Here is a 26,453-nt window from a genome sequence, read left to right on the forward strand (position 1 = left end):
AGACTCACTCAGAAAGGGTCACAGGCCTCCACAAGAGCTAGCTGTCTAAAGCTCGCATCGGAAAATACAGGCGTTGGACTTCCGCCAAGATGGAGGCGTAGGTGGAAGCACTGCACCTTCTAGCACAACTAGGTTTAAAAACAACAAAGTTTTAGCAACAAAAACGCAGCCAAACCACAGAAAATTGAACTACATGGGAATCTGACAACAACGAACCCTTCAGCCAAACCGAGGTACCAGAAGGGGAAGAGGAACAGCCACAAGTGGAAACCTTATTTGAACAAATAATAAAGGAGAACTTCCCCAATCTGGCAAAGGAAATAGACTTCCAGGAAATCCAGGAAGCTCAGAGAGTCCCAAAGAAGTTGGAGCCAAGAAGAAACACACCAAGGCACATCATAATTACATTAGCCAAGATTAAAATGAAGGAGAGAATCCTAGAAGCAGCAAGAGATAAGGGGACAGTCACCTACAAAGGAGTTCCCATCAGACTGTCAGCTGATTTCTCAAACGAGACCTTACAGGCAAGAAGGGCTAGAAAGAGGTATTCTAAGTCATGAAATCCAAAGACCTACATCCAAGATTGCTCTATCCAGCAAAGCTTTCATTTAGAATGGAAGGACAGATAAAGTGCTTCTCAGATAAGGTCAAATTCAAGAAGTTCATCATCACCAAGCCCTTATTATATGAAATGTTAAAGGGACTTACCTAAGAAAAAGAAGATAAAAAAGATGAACAGTGAAAGGACAGCAAACTCACAGTTATTATTAACAACCACACCTAAAACAAAAGCAGACTAAGAGGACAGCTAGATCAGGAGCGGAACCATAGAAATGAAGATCGCATGGAGGGCTGGCAACAGGGGAGTGGGAGAAGGAAAAGGGGGGAGAAGGTACAGAAAATAAGTAGCATAGACGGTAGGTAGAAAATAGATAGGGGGGAGGGCAAGAATAGTAGGGGAAATATAGAATCTAAAGAACTTGAGACACGTGGTCATAAACTAAATGGGGGAAATGGTGGGGGAGGGGGTGTGCAGGGTGGAGGGGAATGAAGGGGGAATAGAACAACTGTAATGGCATAATCAATAAAATATATTTTAAAAAAAGAAAATACAGGCATAAACCTTCGTGATGTCAGATCAGGCTGTGGTTTCTTAGACATGACAGTTAAAGCACAAGCAACCAAAAAATTAGAAAGTTTGGGACTTCATCAAAATTAAAAACTTTTGTGGCAAAGGATACTGTAAAAAGAGTGAAAAGACAATTAAATGGGAAAAATATTTATAGTCATATCATATAATCAATGATAAGAGATCTAATAAAAAGGCAAAATGATTTTATTTTTTTAAATATTTTATTTATTTACTTTTAAAGAGAGGGGAAGGGAGGGAGAAAGAGAGGGAGAGAAACATCACATGCCCCCAACTTGGGACCTGGCCCGCAACCCAGGCATGTGCCCTGACTGAGAATTAAATTGGCAACCTTTTGGTTTTTCGGACAATGCCCAACTCACTGAGTCACACAGGTCAGAGTGAAGGATTTAAACAGATACTTCTCCAAGGAAGACATATAAATGGCAAAAAGCACACAAGCAAATGCTCTTTGGTTGTTAAGAAAATGTAAATCAGAACCACAATGAGATACCACCTGACATCCAGTAGATGGCTACAGTGAAAAAGGCAGGCTTTGATGAGAAAGTGAAGAAGTTGGAGTGCTCATGCATTGCTGGTGTAAGTATAAAATGGTACAGCTATTCTGGAAGACAGTTTGCTAGTTCCTGAGAAAGATAACCATAGAACTATCACATGACCCAGTAATTCCACTCCTAGGTAAGAAAACTGAAACATATATTCACAAACTTGCACACCCACGTTCAGCGCAGCATTATGCATAATAGTAAAAAACTGGAAACCCAGGAGTCCATCAAATGATGAACCGATACACAAATGGCGGCATATCCATGTAATACAATATCACCCGGCCATAAAAAGGAGTGCAGCACGGAGGAGCACAACGTGGATGAACCCTGGAAACGTGAAGCAGAGGAAGACAAAGAATTGCCACATGTTGGATGACTCCACTTACAGGAAATGTCCAGGACAGACACAGCCACAGAGACAGAAAGCAGACTGATGGTTTCTGGGGACCGGGAGGAAGGAGGAAAGAGGAGAAACTGCTAATGGGTATGGGACTTATTTTGAGGATAATGAAAACATTCCAGAATTAGTGGTGAAGGTTGTACATCCTTGTGCATATACTCAAAACCACTAACTGTGTGCTTTAGAATAGTGAATTGTGTGGTATGTGATTCATCTCTGTGTAAAAAAGAAACATTAATACAATGGAAAAAGACGCTGGCTAAGTTATTGCCATGAGCAGTAAATCACCCTTCATCTCTGACTCACAACTTTCATCTTCTACAACCGTGAAACTGCTACAGGCTAATTTGTTGGTTTGCAGGGAGAGAAAAGTTACAAGGCTTCACAGGACATTAGAGTTGTTCTCAGAAATTTCTTTCTAAAATCCCATTAGCTCAAGAATTTCCGACGAGGCTGGTCTGAGTTTACAGGTTTGGGGGAAAGGGTGCTGGTTTCCTTTCGAGGGGGTGAGGGCCAAAGGTCCCCTCCATCACTGTGGAGCACGGCAGGGCCCCGGCAGACCTGGAAGCTGGGCCTTGCAACTGGACAGAGCTGGCAGAGTTGCTGAGGACCTCGCCCCCCTCCCCGGACCACTGCAGAAACTGCCTGCAGGGGCTCTGTCCCCGTTCCACTGTCCACTACCAGGTTCTACCAGCTACCAGGAACAGAAAGGGGACCAGGTTCTAAGAATCCCCCAGCCCACCCCCCTTTGATTGAATATGATTTCACTAATTAGGTCAAAATGAATGTCTTCATTCTATGCCCCAATACCATTTTCTTCTCTCTTTGTCTAATTAAAACATAATAGATCCATCTTTTACTATTGTGAGTTATTTATATGTCTTATTGATTATATGGTTTGGTACTTCAGGGAAACTAGATATGGATTCAACTCTTGGTTGACCACTCACCAGGTCTATGTACCTGGACCTCGTACAGACTTGCCCGCCTCATCTCCAAGGTGAAGGTAACACTCATCACTCAGAGTTACTATAAGAATTTAATAAAACCACCTGAAAGAAGCATTTAGCCTATTTCCTGGAGCATTTCTGTAATTAATATATAGTAAGTGGTACCCTGGCTGGTGTGGCTCGGTGGATTGAGTGCCAGCCTGCAAACCAAAGGGTCACTGATTTGATGCCTAGTCAGGTCCCCAGTAGGGGGTGCATAAGAGGCACACACTGACGTTTCTCTCCCTGTCTCCCTTCCTTCCCTTCTCTCTAAAAATCAATAAAATCTTTTATATATATATATATATACACATATATATATAGTAAGTGGTGTAAGAGGAATAAAATAGAACTTGGGCAGGCAAGGTTGAGTTTAACTGGTTGGCAAGGGGGCACAGAGACCAGGAAATTTTTGAAAAATGTCTAGCATGCAGCAGGGGCCCCACAAAAGTCAGTTTCTCTCATTCTTCCAAGATTAGGCTCCTTGAGTGCAAAGGCTTGGTCATTTCTCTCTAAGCATGCTGAACTTAAAGCACATTATTTTGCGTATAGTAGATGCTCCCCCAAAAAAGTCTAGGAACGCTTTAATTTAGTAAATTACATTTCCATTTTCCTTGCATCTATACCTCAATTGAACTTACTACAAATTTTAAATGTTTACATGTCTCTATAATTATCTCAGGTTCATTAGTCTGGCCTCCCCAAAGAGTAAAATGCCTGGGGTCAGAAATACTACTGTCACCCTGACCAGTGTGGCTCAGCTGGTTGGAGCATCATCCTGTAACTGAAAAGTCGCAGGTTTGATTGCCAGTCAAGGCACAAAACCTGGGCTGCAGGTTCAGTCCCCATCGAGGTGTGTTGCCAAAGCCAAAAAGCTCAAGGACATCAGATGATCTGCTTAAGATTGTAAAAGATACTGAGGTAACACAGGTCTCTGACTCCAAAGCCTTGTTTTTTCCCTACAGATACAAAGGCTGTCCAAGTCATTTTAAAGGATTTCTTTATTTCATAAGAAACATAAATTAAGACATCAGATTTTTTAAAAAGTGGTAACTCCTCTAAATTGTTCCCAGCTGTGGAAGAAAACAATAGCTTTAGCTGCAACTAAAAGTAAATAGAACTAAAAGATCATTAAAAATGGAGATATGAACATATAAAAACTGAGAGGTTTATGCGCAGAATCAGGATTATGGGTGTTTGTCCCAATATCCTAGTCATCCACAAAAGAAGTCTACAGGCTTCCGGAACAGGGCAGGTGTCAACACTTCCCAAGCAAAGGCCCGTAAATCTTTCCAAGATGCCTTTAAGGGCCTGCCAGGTGCTAACAGCTAATACACATGGTCTCATTTAATTCTCACTGGGAACTTTAAGAGCTAGACATTATTATCCCATTGTACAGATGAAGTTCTGGAGGCTCAAAGACAATAACCTGGTAATTTGTCCATCTATGCTCATTAATGGAGAAGCTGTTTTTAGAATTCAGATCACATGACTCCAAAATCATGCGTTTCCACTCTATTCCTTGGTCTGGAGAAGTATTTTATTTGTGTTTTTTTAAAAAACCCAAAGAATATATTAAAAATCCTATAACAATAACAAGAGGATAAAGAAACCAATTAGAAAGTGGACAAACGATCTGATAGACATTTCTCCAGAGATACACAGACAGCCAATAAGCACAGGAAAAGATCCTCAACATCCTTAGTCATTAGGAAAATGCAGATCAAAACCACAGTGAAACCACCTCACACCCACTAGGAAGGCTATAATAAAAAGGACAGATGGCAATGCGTTGAGGCCCTGGCTGGTGAGGGTCAATGGACTGGGCACTAGCCTGCAAACAGAAAGGTCACTGGTTTGATTCCCAGTCAGGGCACATGCCTGGGTTGCAGGCCAGGTCCCCAGTTGGGGGTGTGCGAGAGGCAACCAGTCCTGTATCTCTTGCACACTGATGTTTCTCTCCCTTTCTTCCTTCCTTTCTTTACTCTCTCTAAAAGTAAATAAATAAAATCTTTAAAAAAATAATGTGTTGAGGATGTGAAAAAACAGGAACCCTCATATTGCTGGTTAGAATGTAAAATGGTGTGGCCACTTTGCAAAAACAGTTTGCAGCAGTTTATGGAAAAGTTAAGCAGGAATTCCATATGACCCAGGAATTCCACTCTCGGGTGCCTTCTTCAGAGAATTTGAGTCTTATGTCCACACAAAGACCTGCTCGTGAGTGTCCACAGCAGCACTGACTGATCATAATAGACACGAAGTGGAAACAACCCAACTGTCCAGCAACTGGTGTATGAATGGACCAGTAAAAAGTGGTATATCCATATAACGGAGTTTTATTCAGCAGTGTAAAAGGAATAAAGTATTGACAGTGCTACAACATAGATGAATCTCAAAAACACGATGCTAAATGAAAGAAGCCAGACACAAAGGCCAAATGTTCTATTACTCCACTTATATAGAAAGTCCAAAATAGGCAAATCTCAGAAGGTTTCCTTCTGAGGTGATAGAAATGTTCTAAATTTAGATTGTGGTGGCGGCTGTACTGTAAATATATTAAATATCTTTTCACTGTACACTTAAAACAGGTGAATTTTATGGTGTACAACTTATATCTCAATAAAGTTTTTCTAAAAAGTCAAGAAAGATTTTTAAGACCTGGCTGATCTACGCAGGCATTTCTTTCGCCACGCCAGCTCACAAAGCACCACTCACGCAGAGGAGGCCGATGGGTGGCCAGGATCACTCAGTCCCCATGGGTTATAGCGAGGATTTAGAACATACTTACGTGAGACTCTGGCACATTTAGGGTTTTTTAAGCTAAAAAAAGTTTTCATATTGCTTCAAAAAGGAGGGGGATTGCAGAGACCCCTTTTCACGTAGAGTGACCCACAGTTCTTCACAAAGTCCTCCCCACCTATACACCTTCGGTCACTGCTGCCCACGCCCACACACCATCCCCACCGTTCCCACCATCCCCGCCAAAAAATTCTGCAGAGCCCCCTTTGCAACCTACCAGCCAGCCCTTTGGCAACAGCTTGCCCTGCCAACAGAGTGGAACTAGGGGTGCGAGCTGCACAACTGACTCCCAATGCCCCTATCCCCACCACCCCTCACCCCACACCCCAGGACCTGGAACCAAGTACCTCTCCTGGGTCAGGGGAGTCCACTCCGCAGTCCCTACGAGGAGCCTTCCAGCCTTATCGCTACGTGCTCCGCCTCCTTCCAGACCTGTGGGGTGTCGGGTGCGGGGTGGGCCACTACCCAGCAGCCAATCCTGGGGCAATGGCCGCAGCCGGGGCTGTCGGCCAGAGCCCGATCTTCAAGGCGCGGAGTGGTGCTTTGCCACTGCCTCTACACCCATTTCTATTAGGCACTCCCACCCTGCCCCTCACTGCACACACCGAAAATAACGTTTACAGAGGACGTGGAGGGAGCAAAGCCACGTCACCTGGCCCCCTGGGGAGCGACTGGGTTGCTTCTGGGGTGGGAGAGAAGCACGTGGCGCACCCTGGGCACATTTGAAGGCAGCGCCTGGGCGATACTCGCTCGGTGGAGAAGTGGGGGACTCTAAGCTCCGCGGCGTGGCTGCTGCCACCTTCTCCCTAACGTGCACCCCCAAGACGTATCACTGCATAAGCTCCTCACCCACCGCCCCCTTATCTGGGCGGGAGGGGTGCGCGCAGTGGCGCAGCTGGGAGGTGCCACCGCCGAGGGGTGGGGCGCGCGGAGGGGGTGGGCCGCCCGCCGTCGGTCCGCCGTTTGTCCAGGCGCCGGGACACTCCCACTGTCTCCTCTGTGTGCACTCTAGTCCCTGGGAGTGTGGGCAGGGCTGTCTCGGGGCTTCCGTGGGCCAGGCCTCTCCTACTCCGGGAGGAAAACGCAGGGGAAGCCCCCTGTCCGTGCAGGCCCTGAAGAGGAGCCCGGGCGGGGCCCCGGTGCGTTGTCCCTGTCGCCGTCCGTGTCCGGAGCAGCAGCCCGCGCCCGCCCGCTCGGCGCCCTGGGCCCCCCGCCCCGGGCCGGAGGGGCCCCACCCTGCCGGGCGTAGACGAACACCGGCTGGGGACACACGGAGCAGCCGTCGCAGGGTCTGGTCACGGCCTCCAGCGCCCCAGCCCCGGGGAATGCAGTGGCCCCCGGCCCCTGGAACCTCTCTGTGTCTGGGCTGCACCTCCTTGTTCACCTGCTCCCCGGCCACGACGCTCCGGAGCCGCGCAGGCTGGGCCCCCCTCATGGCGGCCAAGTGGTTCAAGGAGTTTCCCTTGAACCTGAAGACGGTGTCGGAGCGGGCCAAGCCTGGTGGTGGTGGAGGCGGCAAACTGCGCAAGAACTTGGAGGCGGGCGGCGCAGGGCCCACCCCCGGCAAGGGCCGCAAGAACTCGGCGGCCGAGCTGGGGGGTGGCAGGGCCGGCATCGGCCTCTCCAAGGACAGCCGGCTGTCCCGGGACAGCCTGCAGGGGCTGATTCAGGCCGCCGCGGGCAAGAGCCGCAAGAACTCTCGGGCCACCGAGGAGGAGCCCCACCGGGGCGCGGCCAAGAGCTCAGGATGCAGCACCTACATCAACAGGCTCATCAAGGTAGATACTCAGGAGAAGAATGGGAAGAGCAGCTACCCCAGCAGCAGTAGCAGCAGCAGCAGTAGCAGCTCTTCCTCTGCGTCCTCTTCCCCTTCTTCCCTGGGCCCTGAACTGGACAAAGGCAAGAGTATTAAGCAGCAAGACACGGTAAGAGCACAGTCTGCCCTGGACCACCTGCCCCCTACTGAGTCGAAAGACTAGGCAGGAGCTGGCGGACCTGCCAACCCCCAGGTGGGGTTCCTCGGCCACAGAGAAGCGCAGGACATGTTTCTCCCCTAACATTCGGTGACTTCTAAGTGACTGTTTAAAAACGTTCATTTTTTATCTCGAAAAATTCTCATTCTAAGGATGGGGAACTTTGCAGAAATTTACTATCTATTTCATTTTGTTAGCAGTTTATAACAGTAATTGAATGAAACCTTCCTGCCTTGTTCAATTTGGTGCCCATGTAGGTTAGGTGGTGGCTTATTTAATGTCAACATTCCAGGGCGGGGAGGGGGGGTGCAAAGCAAGACTGTGTAATTCTAATTTTTCTTGAGCATAAGGAATGGTAACCTGTAAAGCGCCAGAAAATGGGTTGGCCAGCCGGGGCTACCCTACCCCCAGCTCAGAAGCTCCACCTTGTAAAGGGCTTCTCTGAGCTTCACTAGCACCCCAAGGTCACAGCCCTTTCATTCAGGCCCTGACCATTTGCTGTGCAGCAGCCATAGAGGATGAGCGACACGGGGCTCTGCAGGGGATACAGGATGGAACAAAGAAAATCCACTCTTCTCTGTGGAAGAGGGCCGGAGAAGAGTTCAAGCTGAGCTTTCAGACTCCAGCCACGGGCATCACTTCCTGTTGTGGGAACTTGAATCTCCTCTTGCCTAGGCTTCAGACATGCTGCCTGCCTGGATGGAGTCAGGAGCCAGTAGCACAGACCATGCGTGTCTGCATTGGGCACTTCTGTTCATTCTTTCCCTTACCCTGGGCCAGGCAGAGCCGCGGGAGAGCTGTGCAAAGACTGCCAAGGACCCAGCTGGTCCAGATATTAGTAATCTACCTGACTGACTAGATCATAGGTACCTCGCAGCCAGCGGCTGCATGTCACACTTCCTGTACCTCCTGTACTTGGGGAGCGCAGTACCATGCTGGGCAGTCAGAAGAGTGGAGTCGGGGAGTGAGGGGCAGTTGCAGTCCTCGGCAGTGCTTGCCTGGTTATTTCCATGGTTGTCACTTCTGGACATCTGAGTTTCTTACTCCCAGGCGGAGGGCTCCCATCCAGGCGGCAGCCTCTTCCTCACTTCTCTCTGTTCATACAAATTCTTCCTGCCAGCTCCAGCGGTCCTTCTAATGTGAACTCTTTGGAGAATGTAATCAGAGATTGAGAAGCAGGCTTCTTCCCAGAGAAGGGGTTTCTTGCCTTACCCCCACCTAGTCACACAGCTGCTGCAGAACAGAGCCCTTGCACACGCACCACCTTTCCAGGCCCCTTTGCATTTGGGGAAGAACAGGTGCTTTCTGACACAAATATGGATAAAAACGCTGTCTGACTGTAGCCTATGAGAATAAGTCTGCCTGTGAATTATTGAACCTTGAATTCCCAAAATACTGTTTAGTTCTGACCTATTTCTTATTATGAAGCATGTCTCTTTAGAGCTGTTACAAATTTCTTGAGGACAAAAAGCAGTTCTTGGTCTTGTTTTGATTCCCTAACCAGTGCTGGTGGATGTGCAGTGGTGCCAGAGTGATTGACTGATTCACTGCGACTATGTTGCTCATCGTGCTGGCACTAAAAAGACCAAAATCATGGGAAAGTGGGTAGGCCAGCTCATGTATTATGCTCTCAAGCAGTAGACATCCCCCCTCGCTTCCACCCACCCCTGCTATCCTTTAACTCAGCAAAAGCTTTATTGCTTAGGGAAAAAAAAAGAGGTGAAAAGAGTCTTGGGGATAAGCAGAGTTTAGATGTGCTAACAGTCAATTATACTACAAAAAAAAGATCAGGTGGGTGAATAATATGATCAAGTGCAAAAGCTCTCCACCTTGGAGATGTCGCTGTCTGTTCAGATCAGCAGACTGTCCGGGGCCATTCTGGCATATGATAGTCCTGAGCAACTCTCCTGCTCGGCTCCTTTCCAGGTCATCATTTTAGAAGACTATGCTGACCCGTACGATGCCAAACGGACAAAAGGTCAAAGGGATGCAGAGAGAGTGGGGGAGAACGATGGCTACATGGAACCCTATGACGCGCAGCAGATGATAACAGGTTTGTAACCAAGAGCTGCTTAGTTGGGGCAGGAATCTCACACTCAACTGGAGTGTGTAAAACAGTGACCGCTGTCTGTTTGGGGAAGGGGTGAAGCGATTTAACCAGACCCTGCCAACTGGAAGGAACAGAAATGATACCCAAAACTGAAGTCAGACACCTAGTTAGCTTCCTGTGTAGTTCGTACCCTTCAGTTTTAGACTTTTCAGGCGTCTTTACAGTCTTTCTAATTCTGTATAAAATGACTCTCTTCCATGGTGAGTGTGCAGACCTGCTTAGGATGTGATCTTTAGTTTTAAGATACTTCCACACATTATTTCCCCAGTTTCAAAGCTTTGACATCCATCATGGGAGTTGAAAATCTGCACCAAAGGACTCATACACACCTAAAAGATTTTAAGTTGAAGGATGCAAAAAGACACAGTCCTCCGTGTTGTGGCAGACGGCAGACGACTGATTTCTCAACAAGCTCTGCAACATTAGAGCAAAACATTTAGTTACTAAGGAATGATTACCAATCACTGGCGTGAGCCAAGCTATTCAAGAGAAACCTGCTAAAACTAATTGACAATCTTGTAACTTTTTAAGTGGGACAATTCCAACTTGTAAGCTAAGCAATCACCCTGTCATTTTTGATATCAAGCTTTACCCTTAAAAAAATAACTTTTCCCTTTTGTTCATAATTCTCTTAAATTAGTGTAAATAATACTTTAAAATGATATCCTTACTAGGTATTTAGCTTTATTTGTGAATATTAGAGTAAGTTACTTATTCACCTAATTGTCCTTAAACATTCTTTAATCCATAATGAGAAAGAAAGCTTCCAAGTGCTGACTCAAGGTAGCCTTGTTTGAGTGTCGTGGATTTCATGCCTGGTCACACATTAAAGACGGTCTCTTCTGTTTAAAAACAGATTGACGAGCTGTCAGGCTCAGACTCCATAAGCTTAGTCTCAGAAGAGTGTAGCAGACAGGTAACAGCAGCACCCTGGAAGGGTCGAGACAGGCTTCAGAATGAAAACGAGCTGCCACAGGAAAGCCCTGCTTCCTGGCTGTGCTTGCAGAGATAAGGCCTGGGTTTGCAGAGGGTGTACCCTGGCCAGGCTGTGACCCTGAAGGTCACTGGACTGTGACCTCTAATGAAATCTGTGAATGAAAGGAAGTGAAAATGAACTTACTCAGAATTTTTTAAAATACTGGAGTCTTGAAAGAAATAGGAGAAAAGAACTACTTTCACATAAATTGAAGAAAAAGATATTCTAAAAAAACAATGCTTCCCTTTAATTCACCTTTCCTTGTCCTTTGGTTTTCAGTTTCCTCTCTCTTTCTCACTAGAATAAATCGTTTATCTGAACTGGCCCAGCTGCTCATTTGCGGGGCCACACTGAACATCGGGAAAGTGCTGTGCTTTTTAAAAATGAATATATCTTTTTTTCCAAGTAATCCTCACAAAACTCTATCAACTAGGGACTCCAGTACTATCCCCTGGTTACAGAGATTCTAACTTGCCTATGCTCACAAACCTTTTCTTCAGAGACAGAGCAAAAATTAAGACTCAGATCTTCCCATTCCAGGTGGGGTGGTCTGCTTCCTACACAGGTTCCCCCAAGACAAGAAATGATGCGCAAAAGCACTTTGAACTGTGATAAGTAAGTCCCTGTTCCACTGAGACTCGTAAAGAGGGTTATAGTGGAAAGTCAAAATTGCCCCATGTGAAATAAATATAATCATAATAATAGCTAGCATTTAATATTCAAGCATTTATTAAGTTCTAGGCTCTGTTTTAAATCACTTACATGAATAAATTCATTTAGGAATATGGAATTAATCAATTGGAGAATAAATTCAAGCTTATTAAAATATCAATTACTTTTTTAATTACTAGATTTTCTCTATGCTCTTAAAAATATTGGTGAGTTTTAAAGTTTGTTCATGTAAAATATATTAAAATATATTAAAAAGCACTTTCTTAGTCAGTGTAGAGAATATACGTCTTATTTTACCCTTAGGTTACACAGCTGGACAGAATAACAGGAAGTGAGTATATCGGAAGCTGGGAATAAAAGTTTTGCTGCTGGTTTGTTTTTTTTAACTTTTACCTTTTTTGTTCAGTTTGCTCCTTGCGATTTGCTGTCAAGTCCAAGTTCAGAAATGCCCCATATTTCTTCAGAAACATTAGGGATTTCTTTCCAGTTTGTTTCAGCATTTCTGTAGGAGAAGGAGACAGTGCTAATGATTTAACTCTGGACCACCCATCTCTGTCCTGCCTTTTTAGTGCCTGTGAAGTGGAAGCAACATATCTGATTTTACAAAACCTTGGGTGTATATAACACTGTTCACGAGGCTGTGTTATAACATCCAACCAGTATTTCTTTACCAAGCACCAGGCCCTGTGCCGGAAGCTGGGCGTACAGAGCACAGAACCTGCATGGTCGGGGTCCTGTGACCCTCACAGCCCGGAGGGTGACAAACCTAACACCAGCACAGAAGAAAGCATGTCACCAAAAAGTGTGGTTGGGGGACATCTGTAATAGTGTCATTGGGAAAAAAAATCTTAAAGAAAGGTGTGGTAAGTGTCATGAATTAGAGAATTAGAAACATCGCTGGCCTCAGGAACAGAGGAAGAGACAGAGATGAAGAGGCTGTGGTACTTCCCTATGGCCACGTAACTGGGATCCAGGTGCCCTGGATCTCTTCCAAGACTTTGCTCTCAACTTTTAAAAGCTAAAAATGTATAAATTTATGAAGACATTCTCACTTAGATTTATTCAAAGAATTGTTCATAAAAAGATATGACTATAAATACGAGGCAATAATAGTATAAACTTCTTCGTTTTTCTGACAAATTAGCAGGATCATTGTAGCTAAACAATTAGTAGAAATATTCTGTATAATTTAGCTTTCAGGGTTTTAGCCACCAAGAAAAAACCTAAGCATTAAAATGGTCTTTGCCCTGGCTGGCGTAGCTCAGTGGATTGAGTGTGGGCCTGCAAACCAAGGGATCGAGGTTTGATTCCCAGTAAGGGCACGTGCCTGGGTTGCAGGCCAGTACCCGGCAGGGGACACATGAGAGGCAACCATACATTGATAATTTTCTCCCTCTCTCCTTCCCTTCCTCTCTAAAGATAAATAATTTTTTTTTAAAGGGGCTTTAGAAGCTCCCTAAGACAGCTGTCATTCAGCACCAAAAGTCCTCCCACAGCTGGTCCCACACGAACTGAGCATTTGCGAGGTGCCAAACTTGCCAAGTCACCTCACTGAGCCCTACAACCCTGAGAAGTGGCTCTTAGAAGGTTGAGAAGATTCAATAATTTGTCCAGATTATCCGGGCGGAGATACAGGTCATTCACCAACCTTTGGTTTTAGTTACAGAGTTCCAGCCACAGGTGGTTTTAAATTTTTTTATTTTTCATTTATTTATTTTTTTAATTTTATTCATTTATTTTTAGAGGGGAAGGGAAGGAGAGAAGGAGAGAAACATCAATGTATGGTTGCTTCTGGTGCATCCCCTGCTGGGAACTGGCCCCTGCTTGGAACTGGCCTGCAACCCAGGCATGTGCCCTGACTGGGAATCGAACCGCGATCGTCTGCTTCGCAGGCCCATGCTAAATCCACTGAGCTACACCAGCCAGGGCTTAAATTTTTTTATTTTTGCCTCCAAATGGTTTTGTTGGTTTGTTTAAATAGTGCAATCTGAAAGAGAATCTCATTGTTCGGGTCTCCATTTAAAAAATTAACCACTTTGAAAAAATATTAATAGAAGACTGTTTTTGATTTACTTAATGTCTATACTTTCCTTGTTTTACTTAAATTTCAGGGTTTCTGAATTATATCTGTTTTTGTTCAGGAAATGTTGAAGTAATTTTAAATCAAAAGCTTGAGCACTGATAAAAGATGTGAGTAAAGTTATCGAACAGCCCTTCTGATTCTAAGAGTGAAAAAGAGCCTTATGAGGCCCTAAGTTTAGCGTTGAAAACATTATGAATGAATGAGGGGAAAAGGTGCATTATAGAAATTGCACTTAATGTTTTACACGAGATCTTTGGGCATACAGTGAGGAGTGACAAAGCTCTGGCGTTCTTGCAGAGTGGCACCCCCATTGACTACTGCACAGCCTCAGTTTGTTCACCTGTGAGATGGGACTGCTCCCTCCCCCCACCCTGAGGCTTCACTGAGATACTGGGTGTAACATGCCAGCATGTGCTCATCCAATGAATGCAGCCGTTATTTGGACACTTCAGAGAGAAAGAGTTTCTTTTTTCAAAGACAATTCTGGACAATTAGAGAAATAACAATTGATAACTACAATTAATTTAGTTGAAGGAAGTCTTAGTCTTCTGCTCTGTTTTTAAATAGAACTGGCATAATTATGCACAGCTAGAGCTGGGAATAGGGAAGGGAAGACTGAGACCCATGCTGTGTTTCACGGTATCGCGTTAGCTGGTGCGGGTCAGGCCTGGGTTTCAGCTGCAGATGGGTGTTTATCTGCAGCCCGAGGCCACGTTCTGTTGTCTGCCATGTAAATGGCCTCTATCGGCAGAGCCAGGGCGTAGCTTCCTCTCTCCATTTCCTCCTTCTCAGGCTCGTTTCCTCTCAGAGCCAGCTCTGCACGTCAGGGGCTATTCTCCCTGCAGGAAGGGTCGCCTTGCAGCCCCACGATTGTTTCTGTTTCTATGGCGCCTCAGGTTGGGGGCAGCCAGGTGTTGGAATGGACTGGAAGGTTACTTCCCTTGAAGGGGCGGAGGGGCCCTGCACTCAAGCCCTTTTTCCCCCTAATTAAACATTGTTTAAAAAGATGATAAAACGTTGCAGATTTTGCCCAATTCCAGGACCATCCTGGGAAGGAACACTTTCGGTTGTATGCGCCCCATTGTTTTTCCCAGAGGGCCGTGTGTGCAGATTGCCTACAATCGGAGGGCAAGACCTCATCTCAAAAACAGAAACTTAAACACACCTGTAATAAGAACTCAGGATTCTAATCACTGCACATTGTTTTAACCCAAATTTATTGAAATTTTCTTATGAGTGGGACTCCTTCTGTCTTAAGGTTGCAGTCAGTTCCTTTGCAGGTAGTGCGGCTGGGACAGAGTGAGGCGAGAAATGGGGAAGGTTCCCCCAGACTGTGCTAGACTCAGCTGAGGGCAGACTTTGCTTTTGATCAGAAACTTCAAAAATTCCAAATCCGTCCTATGAATTCCTTTGTGTTTTCTCTTTCCTTTAAAAAACCCCAGCCTTATCTTAATTGAACCAAGAGCAGAGCATGTTTTTGTTTCTTATTTTCCATAACTCCATCTGGAATAAGCAATGAAGAAAAAATGCTGCTGGATTGAAAGTCAAGAGGCTTGGGCCAGAGGCAGCCCCAGGCACCTTTCCTGGGGCGGGGCGGCTCTTCCAGCCTCCTGTTCTGCTGCCTCAGAGGCTTTGACAGAGGAGAACCCTTCTGCTTGGGGTGGGCTGGCAGTGACAACATGCGCTCTGGGGAGCAGAAAGAAATGAGGGGGTGGGGTGGCCAGGGCCACCCAGGAGGTGTGGCAGTGCCTCTCAGGCTTAGCTTCTCATTGGAATCACCTGGGGGAGCTTTGGACACCAGACCAATTAAACCGGCCTCTGGTGGGAGGATCCATGTCCGTTAAAGCAGGCAACTTCCAGTGCACTGCCGCCAGGGCCCCTATCCACCGGCAGGATCACAACCTCACCCCACGAGTAAATTTTGTCCTTTCTAATTTAGTGTCCTGATTTTAATGACTTTTCTTTTGAATGTTTCATCTGTTGTCCTTTCCTTGTTATAGAAGCCTTGCTGAGTCCGTGGTTCTTCATAGAGTGTCCATGCCCGTCTCACCTGTGGGCATCCTCCCTCGGTTTCGATGGCACTGCCTCCCCACCTGACCATGCCTTCTCAGTCTTCTTTGCCAGCATTCTCCTCCCATTCACGCTCACTGAAGAAGCCCCAGACCCTGCCTTCCATCCTCTTTTCAGTCTGCCTCCTTTCACTCCCGCAGTACTGACGACAGTTCATTGGTGCGTAACTCCTTGACATGTAACTTTGTCCTTCATCTCTCTGCTGAGCCCTGGAACTATACTGTCACCTGCTGGGAGAAGTTCTAAAGCTCCTACCTGTCTCTCTCCTCCCATCCATCCAGTTATTACTTAGCACAACTCTGTGTCCAACAAACATAAACGAGATGGTGGTGGCCCCTGCGCTGGCCGTCCCCACCAAACAGGCACAGCAACAAGCAGATCGGCGCAGTGGGGGCAGTGCGAGGTGAGAGTGGTTGGCGGAGTGGTGGTCCCTGGGAGAGGTGGGGGGTTAGAGGAAGAGAAGCTTGGTCAGATTTCGAAGGGTGGAAAATCACCCAGACATTACTGGGTACAAGGCAGTGTAGTACTCAGGGAACTTCCCAAGTTCCATTTGTTGGAACAAAGGATTGGATTCCAGAGGGACAGGAATGGTAGTGTTGAAAGAAGAAATTGGAGAGGGAGACAGTGACCTGGTCACAGAAGGCCCCCCATGCTAAGCCGAGCAGTCTGTACCTTTAAAGTAGACAGCTAAGAGTGTATGGGGGTGTTAAGGGATGAGGTGAGATGTTTGTGTTTAGAAAGGTCCTCCTTGACTGTGAGCAAGGGGGCAGATGGAAGGCTTCCTGATGGACATTTAGAGGAACCTGTAATGCTTCTGTTGGTCTGCGTCACCAGCTCTGGTTGTCCAGACTGTGAGCATCTTCCACTCCACCTGCCAAGGCCTCTGGGCTCGGAGCTGGTCAGTCCCTAAGGGTCTTCTGATTTCTTCCCACTGTGGTTGGCTGGCAGGTTGGGTGACGGTTGGTTGGTGTGCATCAGGTTTTTTACATCTATTTCTATGCCTTAGTCCAGACCACATCTTTCTGGCATATTCTATACTGTATACTGTGTTGGAGTTATCTTCCAACAAAATAAAATATAACTGTTATTGCCTGTTCCTAAAAAAACAATCATTTTGCAGTGCATCCTTGCCTTTACAACTTCTGCACTGTGGTGCCCTGGCCTGCCAGGCCTCCGGCTGCTCTCCCCCCTACCGCTCCCCTCTCCTGGCCTCTGTCCTTTGAACTTATCTCTCAGCTGTCCTTTCTGGGAACAAGCCCTCCATGGTTCCCACCTCCATATCTTCACCCATGCAGCTTCCTCCACTGGAAATGACCTTCTCTATCAGAGTCAACTCACCTTCCATTTCTCTTCCACTTGGAGTCAGTCCAAGTTTAGTGGTGAAGAGTATGGCTTCTGGAGCCCAACTTCCTGCTTTGGAATCTAGGCTCTGCCACCTAATAGCTTGGACAATTTCCTTCAACTCTCTGTGCTTCAGTTTGCTCTGGTATCGGGGAATTACCACATTTTTTGGACTATGAGACGCACTTTCCCCCAAATTTGGGAGGGAAAGGGACGTGAGTCTTATAGTCCGAATGTAGCATTACATTTCCATTGGTGAAATAGTATGTTATTTATGTTAATAAATACTTTACCACATTTTTTTTGCTTCAAAAATTTTTTTTCTATTTTCCTCTAAAACCTAGGTGCATCTTATGGTCTGAAAATAGGGTGCTAGTGCCCATTTCATAGAGTGGCTGTGAAAACTGCAATGCATTTAGAATAGTGCATAGTACACCACTGTTATGTGTTATCCATGAGTGTGTCTGGCTTCCCCCACCATACTGAAACCACCCAGAGGTCAAGAACTCTAATGCCCAATGCTTTGAAGATAGTAAACACTCCATCAATTTTTATGAAAATACTTTTATCCCAGCTTCCTAACAACATGTGAAAACTGCAAGCGAACCACACTCAGAAGCAGCACAGGCCCAGTGACTGGCACACTTCTGCTCCCACAAACTGCAGGTGGCCCCCAGGGCACGCCTGTCTTCAGATGTGATCTCTAATGCTGCGTGTGACCCCATCCCGTTGTCCGGCCCGGAGGGAGGCTCCATCCTGCAGCTGGGAAGTAGCTGGCCCCGAAGGAACAATGTTGGCAGTCTCCGTCACCTTCCACCACACAGACAGTCTTGGGGGAACAGGGACTTCTGTGAATTACCAGGCTTCCGTGGCACATTTCTTTCAAAGTGTTCTGTGTGCTGCATGTTTTTCAGAAATTAGACGCCGAGGGTCCAAAGACCCCCTAGTGAAGGCCCTTCAGCTGCTCGACAGCCCCTGTGAGCCAGGGGAGATGGGCACGAAGCCCGAGGCGCTGGCCAAGAGACGGAGCTCCAAGGACCTGCTAGGGAAGCCGCCGCAGCTGTATGACACGCCCTACGAGCCGGCCGAAGGGGGCCCGGAGCGGAAGGCGCGGCCCCCGGACGCCCACGGCCCGCTGCCCGAGGATGATGAGCGGCCGGCCGCCGAGTACGAGCAGCCGTGGGAGTGGAAGAAGGAGCAGATCGTGCGCGCGCTTTCAGGTGAGGGGCGGGTTGGGGCGCGTGTCCGGCGAAGGGTGCCCCCTGCGCTCCCTGCTGCCCTGCTGGGAGACCTGGGTCCTCCAGAGCCTTCAGCCAGAGCCATGTTTTTTACTTCCTCGACCGCAAGTCTGTTTCCTAGGAATTTGGTCAGGGAAACAATAAGTGGGCCTGGTTGGAAGACCAGGACTGAAGAAGAGCCCTTAATACTGCATTTCTCACTCACCCTTCTGGGCATCTTTGTTTTCCTTTCTCTTCACAGGGCACAGCTGTTTTTGGAAATGCTTTAAATGACTATTGAAAAACCTTACTAGATCACTGAATCATTCTAATAGCCAGCAACTTTTCTAGCTCTTACTTGGTGCTAAAATCCCTATTTATAAAATGGCATCAAGTGGATTACAGATAGAGATGGTTGGAAAGCTGAATGAAGCCAGCTTTTTTAAAATTTTTACTTTTGGTAAAAAATTCTAAAGGAATTCATTCTTAAGTATGAATTTTTAAAGTAACTTACGAGGAAGGCGATAGGTTGTCAGTAGTTATTAAAGGTAATTGGCCCTCTTGCTTCTCCCAGGACGTAGTTTTTCTACTTGACTGACCACATAAATTCTGTTGCCTTTGATTTTTAAAGTTAGGGATGTCTTTTCCTCCCAGTAGTAAAGCCCAGTTTGTGATTAAATGTTTAGTCAATGTAAAGGGTGAGCAGAGAAGGTAGTACACACCTGATGGCAAGCATTCAGGTCAGTTCGAGTGTCCCTTCAGTCTTCCTGGTCACAAATCTCTGTTGGGCACGTGCGCTGGGTGCGCCCATTGCCCCTCTGTTCTCTCCAGCCTGGATGACGTGGCATCCGTAAGGCAGTTTTCAGTAGTTACTTTCTGCAACTTCAGCAGTTTGTTTTTGTTTTCTTATTTCACAGTAAGAACTGTTCTCTGGATTTCATAGAATGAAACACACTCTTGCAAGGAATCATCACCTGTAACTACATTTAGTCTTTTACTCTAAATATACCACAACTTAGAGGTTTTTTTTAAGTACATGCTGAAATATATTAAGGTGGTTCCCTCTCATGTTGTGAAACTGCTTTACAGTGATGAGTATCTCACAGAAAACGTGGCTGTCTGGATGCTGCAGTGGGATCAGACACCAAAGACAGCGGGGCGCGGCTGTCCCCGGCGTTTGTAGAACGTTACCTCACAGTGAAGGGAGGGGAAAGCGTCTTTCTCAAGCCGAGGCAGACAAAGAGGTTTTTTCCTTGAGGTTTACTTGGTTCACCTCGGTGGCCTCTGATGTTAAATGGAGCCTTCCTTCCAGTTCAGTTTGAAGGCTCTGAGCGACCTTCCACAAAGGAGGAGACGGTGCGGCAGCACCACCGACAGAAGAGCTGGACCCCGAAGATCTTGAAGCCAGCGCTCTCTGACCACAGTGAGGGGGAAAGGGTGGACCCAGCCCTGCCGCTGGAGAAGCAGCCGTGAGTTCCCCCCACAGCCACGTAACAAACAGCAGCTGGCAGCGCATCCACAGCCTGCGGGTGGGGCAAGCACTGGCCCATTTTTACCCGATTATTGCTGCTCGTGAAGATTTGTCTGGGTGGGCTTGGTAATGAAAGCCCACCTTCAAAGCCCAGTGCACTTGTGCAGAATGGAAAGTGTACTGCATCCCAAGAGCCTGAGTTTAAATTTCATTTTCCTATGTAGTAGAGTGGAAACTTTTAAAATGACACTAGCCCGGTAGCTCTCTCCTAGATTTCTTCTTGACGCTTGTGGTGTCTCCCCCAACTCCATTTTTCAGTTGGTATCATGGTGCCATCACCCGCGCTGAGGCTGAGAGTCGACTACAGCCCTGCAAAGAAGCCGGTTACCTGGTTCGGAACAGCGAATCGGGGACCAGTCGGTACTCCATTGCACTGAAGTGAGTGCGGTGGCCTCATGTGTCCCGTTTGGATACAGGGGCGGGGGGCGGGGGTTGCTCCGTGTTGGTCTTTCCTGTCCTGGTCAGATGACCAGTCAAAAGAGATATTATTTCCAGGTGCTTCACAGGGGCGTGTGTTGCCAGAAAACACGATGCATTTGCTTGGACAATGGATAGGAAACGCTCTTATTAGGATACAAAATTGGTTCTGTACATTAGTCAATTTCTGTCTTGTATACTCGATCTAAAGTAGGTCCTCTCACCAGAGAAATGGCTCCTGATAAAAAGAATAATATCTTACAGGATACTTCAGCCATTCTTCTTTCACTCCCTAGTGTTTTGGGATTTTAATAAATTAGATCCCTTGATTGTTCAAATGCCAAGTCAATTTTGATACCCGCTTCTTCTGGTGAAGAAGAAAATGCTGACTTGCTATTAGTTCCTTCTCTCACTGGACACAGAACATCCATTTTTGCCTGGTAGGCCCAGTGGAGCTTGAATCATGGAAATTCTCTCGGCTGCTCGAGTCCAGCGGTGCTATATTGGAGGATCATTGTCAAGCGCCCTAACGGCATTTCCTTCCTGAGGAAGCTGAGCCCCTGCAGCTGAAACAATCAGGCTGGGGGGGGGCGGGGGCGGGGAAAGAGGTTGGGACGGGAGGGTGTTTGAGCAAAGTAGCTCAGAAAACGGGATAGGCCAGCAGATACACAATACCAGGAATAGCTTTGCTATGTTCCTGAAACCGGCACTCACGGATTAGATCTTGAAGCCTTTGGTGCCAGCTGTCATTATATGGAACCAGGGACAGTCTTTCCAGATTGAGGTGGGGTGGGAGAGAGGGAGAGGAGGAAACAGTTTTTTAAATTATTATTCTTAATGTATTCTTTGGGGAGGAAAGAAGGAGGGAAATTTACACATGTCCTTTTGGCTGCGATGAAGAGCGTGCATTTAAACCTCACCTTAGCAGTCTCATGCTTGGGCTTAAGCACTAGTTTGGCAATTTGGGGGCCAAGAGGGACTGGACTTCTTTGTGGTGTTTGTGTTTCTTTTCTAGTATCTGACAGCTTATGTGTACTAAAGATAGACAACGCAAAGAGGACACACATTTGTGGAGGGCTGCACTTGTTTATAACAGTTCCAGGAATGAATGAAAACCTGTCCGCCTGTGAATCTGGCTGGGGTGTTTTCAGTGGGGAGGGGTTCCCCTGTTCGCTCACTCATGTCTTCCTCCTTGATTTCTGTTTTGTTCCAGGACTAGTCAAGGATGCGTCCACATCATAGTGGCTCAGACCAAGGACAACAAGTACACGCTGAACCAGACCAGCGCGGTATTTGACAGCATCCCCGAAGTGGTACACTATTATTCCAATGAGAAGTTGCCTTTCAAGGGGGCAGAACACATGACCTTACTCTACCCCGTGCACAACAAGCTACACTAAAGTTCAGCCACGGAAAGCCCTGGCTGGACCTCTCACACCTAGGAGGGCATCGGCATTCCACCAGCATCTCAGGGCACAAGGCTGGATTGTGCTGTAATGATTGGTAGGAAGTGGAAGTCTTCCTTCCTTAATAAGTCAGAAAGTCTTGGGCTTGAATCCATTCCATGACACTTGGTTATTGACCTGTCCCTCTTCTCCCTGCTAAGTAGTTCTGTAGGAAGAAATCATAACTTACCAGTAGCCTCCACTCTCCAGACTGGGTGTTCTCTCTGGTGCGGCCCTCAGCGAAGTTAGGAGTCCGGGAATATCGAAGTTCTCCAGGGATGCGCTAATTGTCTCCTGGAACGCCTGGTCTTCACAAACACACCAACACAAATATACTTGGCTCTTACATAAGACAGCAAAAAAATGGCATCGGATCCCTTCTTGGACAAAAAGCTGAATGGCAGAGAGTAAGGGAAAAGTGGACCTTAGAGAAAACTGTCTTTCTCGGGTGGCTAGTTCAGCTCCACAGTCCATGAAAATTCACAACTTTAGGACCTGGCATAAGGGTTATTTTGTGGTAAGCCTTCTAAGAAAATTTGTGCTTTCTCTATCTCTGTGAGCTTTTTCATCATTTCAGCAAATCAGTAACGTAAACATAAATAGGAAGGATGAGTTAAGAATCACCAACTGTGGCTTCCAGTTATGGTGGAGAGGGTAAATGTGGTACTCGCATCCTCCCTCAGCCACATCGAAATTGTAACTAAACTATGGAACGACCATCATCCAGCACTGGCTGAAATCTGGCTGAACAGAAGTCCTCCAACTTAGGATATAAAGAAGAAGCCACATCAAGACTGGTAGGAGGAGCAGAGACATGAACAGGCTGGTCCCACATCCACATGTGATAGATAAAAATCGGGAGGGATATCTTGGCTGCTGGGGTCACCCTGAAGAGCAATGGGTCCCAACCCCACACCAGGCCCCGCAGTCCAGGGTTCCAGTGCCAGGGAGAGTGGTCCCCATAATTTCTGGCTCTAGAAACCAGCAGGGATTAGTTCGGAGAGACAGAGGGCTTCTGGGCTCCCAGCCAGTCCCTGTTAAAGGGCCTGTGCGTAGACTTATTTGGACTCGTTCTCTCTAAGCTACGGCACTGGGGCAACAGCTCAGAGGGCACCAGGGACATAGGGACATACGGGGAGGAGTGGAATTATCTGGTGTGAGAAGAAGGGCTGGAGGGGCAGCTTTTTCCCAGACAGAAGCGCTGGCAGAGGCTGTTGCTGAGACCTCCCCCCATATCTGAGTGTCCATCAGCCTGGCTGTCGTTGCCCTGCGCTGGTGATTCCCTGAGACCCTGTCCCACCAGGCCCATCCCCATTGTTTCCTGTGGCTTTTCCATACGAATGGCCTGTCTTGGCTCCTGCTTCACTTTCTTAGACTTTCTCGAAAAAGCATCATTTAGTCTTGTCCTGCCCAGTACCTCTTGCTGATTTGCCCCAGGCCTGGCACTAGCAGCAGGTGGCCTTAATTCACAGTTCGGCATCTCCTGGGCCTTCCAAGCCCAGCACAAGCAGCAGCATCTATAGATCACTTTGTAGTTCATGCCAGGAGGCCCCAGGGAGAACACAGGTGGCAGCAGCCCTTGGCCTGCACCTCTAGGGAGACCCCAGAGCCATTGCACCCAGTAGACAGCTTCACACCACGTTGAAGCACCACCCAACCACCTCCACAAGCAACACACTCAAGAGGTGGACCCAGCAGGTGCCAGAGTTCTACTGAAGTAAGTCCTGTTCCATGGGGTGGGTCCCTGTGTAGCTGATCCTCCATGGTGGCTACAGCCAGTCCTTGCAGCTGATCAGCTGGGGGTCAGTCCCTCCCACTGACATGCCAACAACAAACAAGGCTCAACTACAACAGGAGGGTGTATACAGGACAAACACTGGCGGAGGGCACACCTGCAGTGCCCAGCTCAGGTGCTACTGGACCCTACCAAACACCTACTATATTAGGCTACTCTACCAGCCTGGGAGACATAGCAGCTCTGCCTAATATACAGAAGCAAACATGGGAAGCTCCCAAAATGAGATGGAGAAACATGTCCCAAATGAAAGAACAAAACTCAAGGAAAAAAAATACTAAATAAAATGGAGATAAGCAATGTACCAAATTGGTACATTGTACCCCCAAGGGTTGTGAGAGTTCAAAACACTGGTTATAAGGATGTTTAATGAACTTAGAACTTCAACTGCATAAAAAAAGACATGAAAACATAAAAATCAGGCAGAAGTGAAGGATACACTAAATGAAATGAAAAATAACTTGGACTCACAGTACAGTGGATGAAGACAAGAATCAAGTCAGCAATTTGGAATATAAGGAAGAAAAAAGAATCCCAAAAAAGTGAGGATAGTGTAAGGAGTCTGTGGGATAACTTCAAGCATGCCAATGTTCCATCATGGGGGTGCCAGGAGAAGAGAATAAGAAATTGGAAACCTCTTTGAAACAATATGACAGAAAACTTCCCTAACCTGGTGAAGGAAATAGAAATGCAAGTCCAGGAAGTGAAGAGAGTCCCAAACAAGATGAGCCCAAAGAGGCCCACCCCAAGACACATAATTAAAATGCAAAAGGTTAAAGGTAAAGCGAGAATCTTAAAAGCAGCAAGAGAAAAGTAGTTAACTATAAGGGAGTTCCCATAAGACTGTCAGCTGATTTCTCAACAGAAACTTTGCAGGCCAGAAGGAATTGTCAAGGAGTATTCAAAGTGATGGAAAGCAAGGACCAACCAAGATTACTCTACCCAGCAAAGCTATCATTTAGAATTGAAGGCCCTACAAAGAGTTTCCCAGACAATAAAAAGCTAAAGGAGTTCATCACCACCAAACCAGTATTACATGAAATGTTAAAGGGTCTTCTTTAAGAAGATAAAAATAGATTAAAAATATGAACAATTAAATGACAATAAATATATATCAACAATTGAATCTAAAAATCAAAATGAATAAACTGAATAGAAACAGACTCAAAGAGTCAGAAAACATTTTGACAGTTGCCAGAAGGGCAGGAGAGGAGAGTGGGTGAAAAGAGTGAAGGGATTAAGGAGTACAAATTGGTAGTTACAGAACATTCATACGGGTGAAAAGTACAGCATAGGGAATACAGTCGATAATCTAGTAATTCTATATGGTGTCAGATGGGTACAAGACATCTTGGGATGATCATTTTGTGAGCTATATAATGTACGATCGCTGGGGTGCACACCTGAAACTGATGTAATACTGTATGCCAACTGTAATTAAAATATTAAAAAATATTTAAAAACAATCACCAATATAATTAAACACTGGCATTACTATAATTCTGAACTGTATAATGAACACAACAATGATTTCATTTCTGATTTTTTAAAAATTTGAAAATTTACAAAGCTCAACAACTGTTTTCTCATTGGATAATTACACAGAACTTCTGATACCTTTGATTTCATCTTTGTGCATTATGGTTGTTACAAAACTTTTTAATTTTTGTCCCTAAAATTACACTTGCCTTGTATTTTTAGAGTAAATTAAACACATGTTTATAACTCTAGGATCTGATTGTATGAACTGGGTCACTAAAGCCTGCAAAGTCTCTCATGCTGTACAAGGCAGACCGTTCACACTGTATAAAAATATTTTAAAAGACTTGAGATTTTTCTCTAACTCTGCTTAAGGTATTAAATCAATACTGATACTATTGTTATCCTTAAATATTGTGAACTTATGTCTCCAGTTTACTTACTGTGAAAACAGGGAGGTAGGAACGGCAGGCTGTGAGAAGACCACTGTGGTGGGCGGCTCTGCAATTACAGCTGCACAGGAGTCTGTGCTCTGGAGGCTGCATCGGGGCTCCCAGAGCCAGGCCAGGTGCAAAAGTGCTAGCCGTCACCCATGACAAGGTAACCTGTGCAGCTTCTTTGAAATACACACCAAAAAGTATTGATTGGGGTAATTTGGGGGAAAACATATCTTTCTAGTTATTAGTCCTCATTTTACAATTATAACTTAGAGGTTAGTAAATATTTGCTTCCTTATTCACTTAAGATTGTAGCCCAAGGGTTGTGTGATCTTTGATTTAAAATTTTGAGAGAAACTGTTTCTTGCTGGACCCCAATGGTTGTATTAATAAAGAGTGTTCTGTTTTTCAAGTACTGATAGAATTGTTTAAATGTGTATTGGCTCATGTACTCTATCTTTAGTACAAGACTTTTTTTTAATCTTTAGTATCCATAGTCCCAGTTCCATTCAACAAATATTTATTACCTTGCATATACAACAAATTCATTGTGTTAAAATTATTTTTAGTTTAATGTTCTAGAAATGAAACCTTATTTTTTACTTAGACTTATTCTACAAACCAAATAAACCAGTTATCCTAATTTTAATAAATACTAAAAGCTTTGCAAAAAGTTTCTTTGTGCATGAAATGATTCTTGGCCCACACCCAGCAACTGTGATGAATGTGTAATGAACTAACACCTTGAAAGCAGACCTGATACATTATTTATTGAGCTCCTAGCAAATCGTATGGGAAATGCTCAGTATTGTGCTTTTTCTATACAATTTTTCTGTGACAGTCATACCATTTTGCTTATATAATCAAAAGTGGACATGTGGAGTTTATTTATAGACCAGTTTCTTCACAGTTGTACAGGAGGTTACAGTAAATGAGTAACGGGGGTTAAGCTACTGTTTTCTTCTTCAGGTTGTGACACAAGCTGACAAAAGCCAGGGAATTCACAGCTGGGTGGTGGCAC

General features: G+C 45.8%; 1 protein-coding gene across 1 annotated transcript; it reads left to right on the forward strand.

Annotated features, from left to right (window-relative positions):
* The first annotated feature begins 6,887 nt into the window (after positions 1-6,887).
* SHE (Src homology 2 domain containing E) lies at positions 6,888-25,407 on the forward strand. The gene is made up of 6 exons (XM_037162498.2): positions 6,888-7,811; positions 9,786-9,912; positions 18,026-18,331; positions 19,641-19,797; positions 20,118-20,237; positions 21,490-25,407. Exons 1-6 carry the CDS (start codon positions 7,212-7,214, stop codon positions 21,674-21,676), a joined length of 1,497 nt encoding a protein of 498 aa, XP_037018393.2. The 5' UTR covers positions 6,888-7,211; the 3' UTR covers positions 21,677-25,407.
* The last annotated feature ends 1,046 nt before the right edge of the window (positions 25,408-26,453 follow it).

This window comes from Artibeus jamaicensis, unplaced genomic scaffold (assembly GCF_021234435.1).
Source record: "Artibeus jamaicensis isolate MK-2021 breed Jamaican fruit bat unplaced genomic scaffold, CSHL_Jam_final contig_447, whole genome shotgun sequence".
NCBI lineage: Eukaryota > Metazoa > Chordata > Mammalia > Chiroptera > Phyllostomidae > Artibeus > Artibeus jamaicensis.

Excerpts from the sequence above, each read along its gene's own strand:
- SHE (XM_037162498.2), top strand. The coding sequence starts at position 7,212 with ATGCAGTGGCCCCCGGCCCCTGGAACCTCTCTGTGTCTGGGCTGCACC. Across the intron at positions 7,812-9,785 it reads GTATTAAGCAGCAAGACACG|GTCATCATTTTAGAAGACTA; the intron begins GTAAGAGCACAG and ends GCTCCTTTCCAG. Across the intron at positions 20,238-21,489 it reads CGGTACTCCATTGCACTGAA|GACTAGTCAAGGATGCGTCC; the intron begins GTGAGTGCGGTG and ends GTTTTGTTCCAG.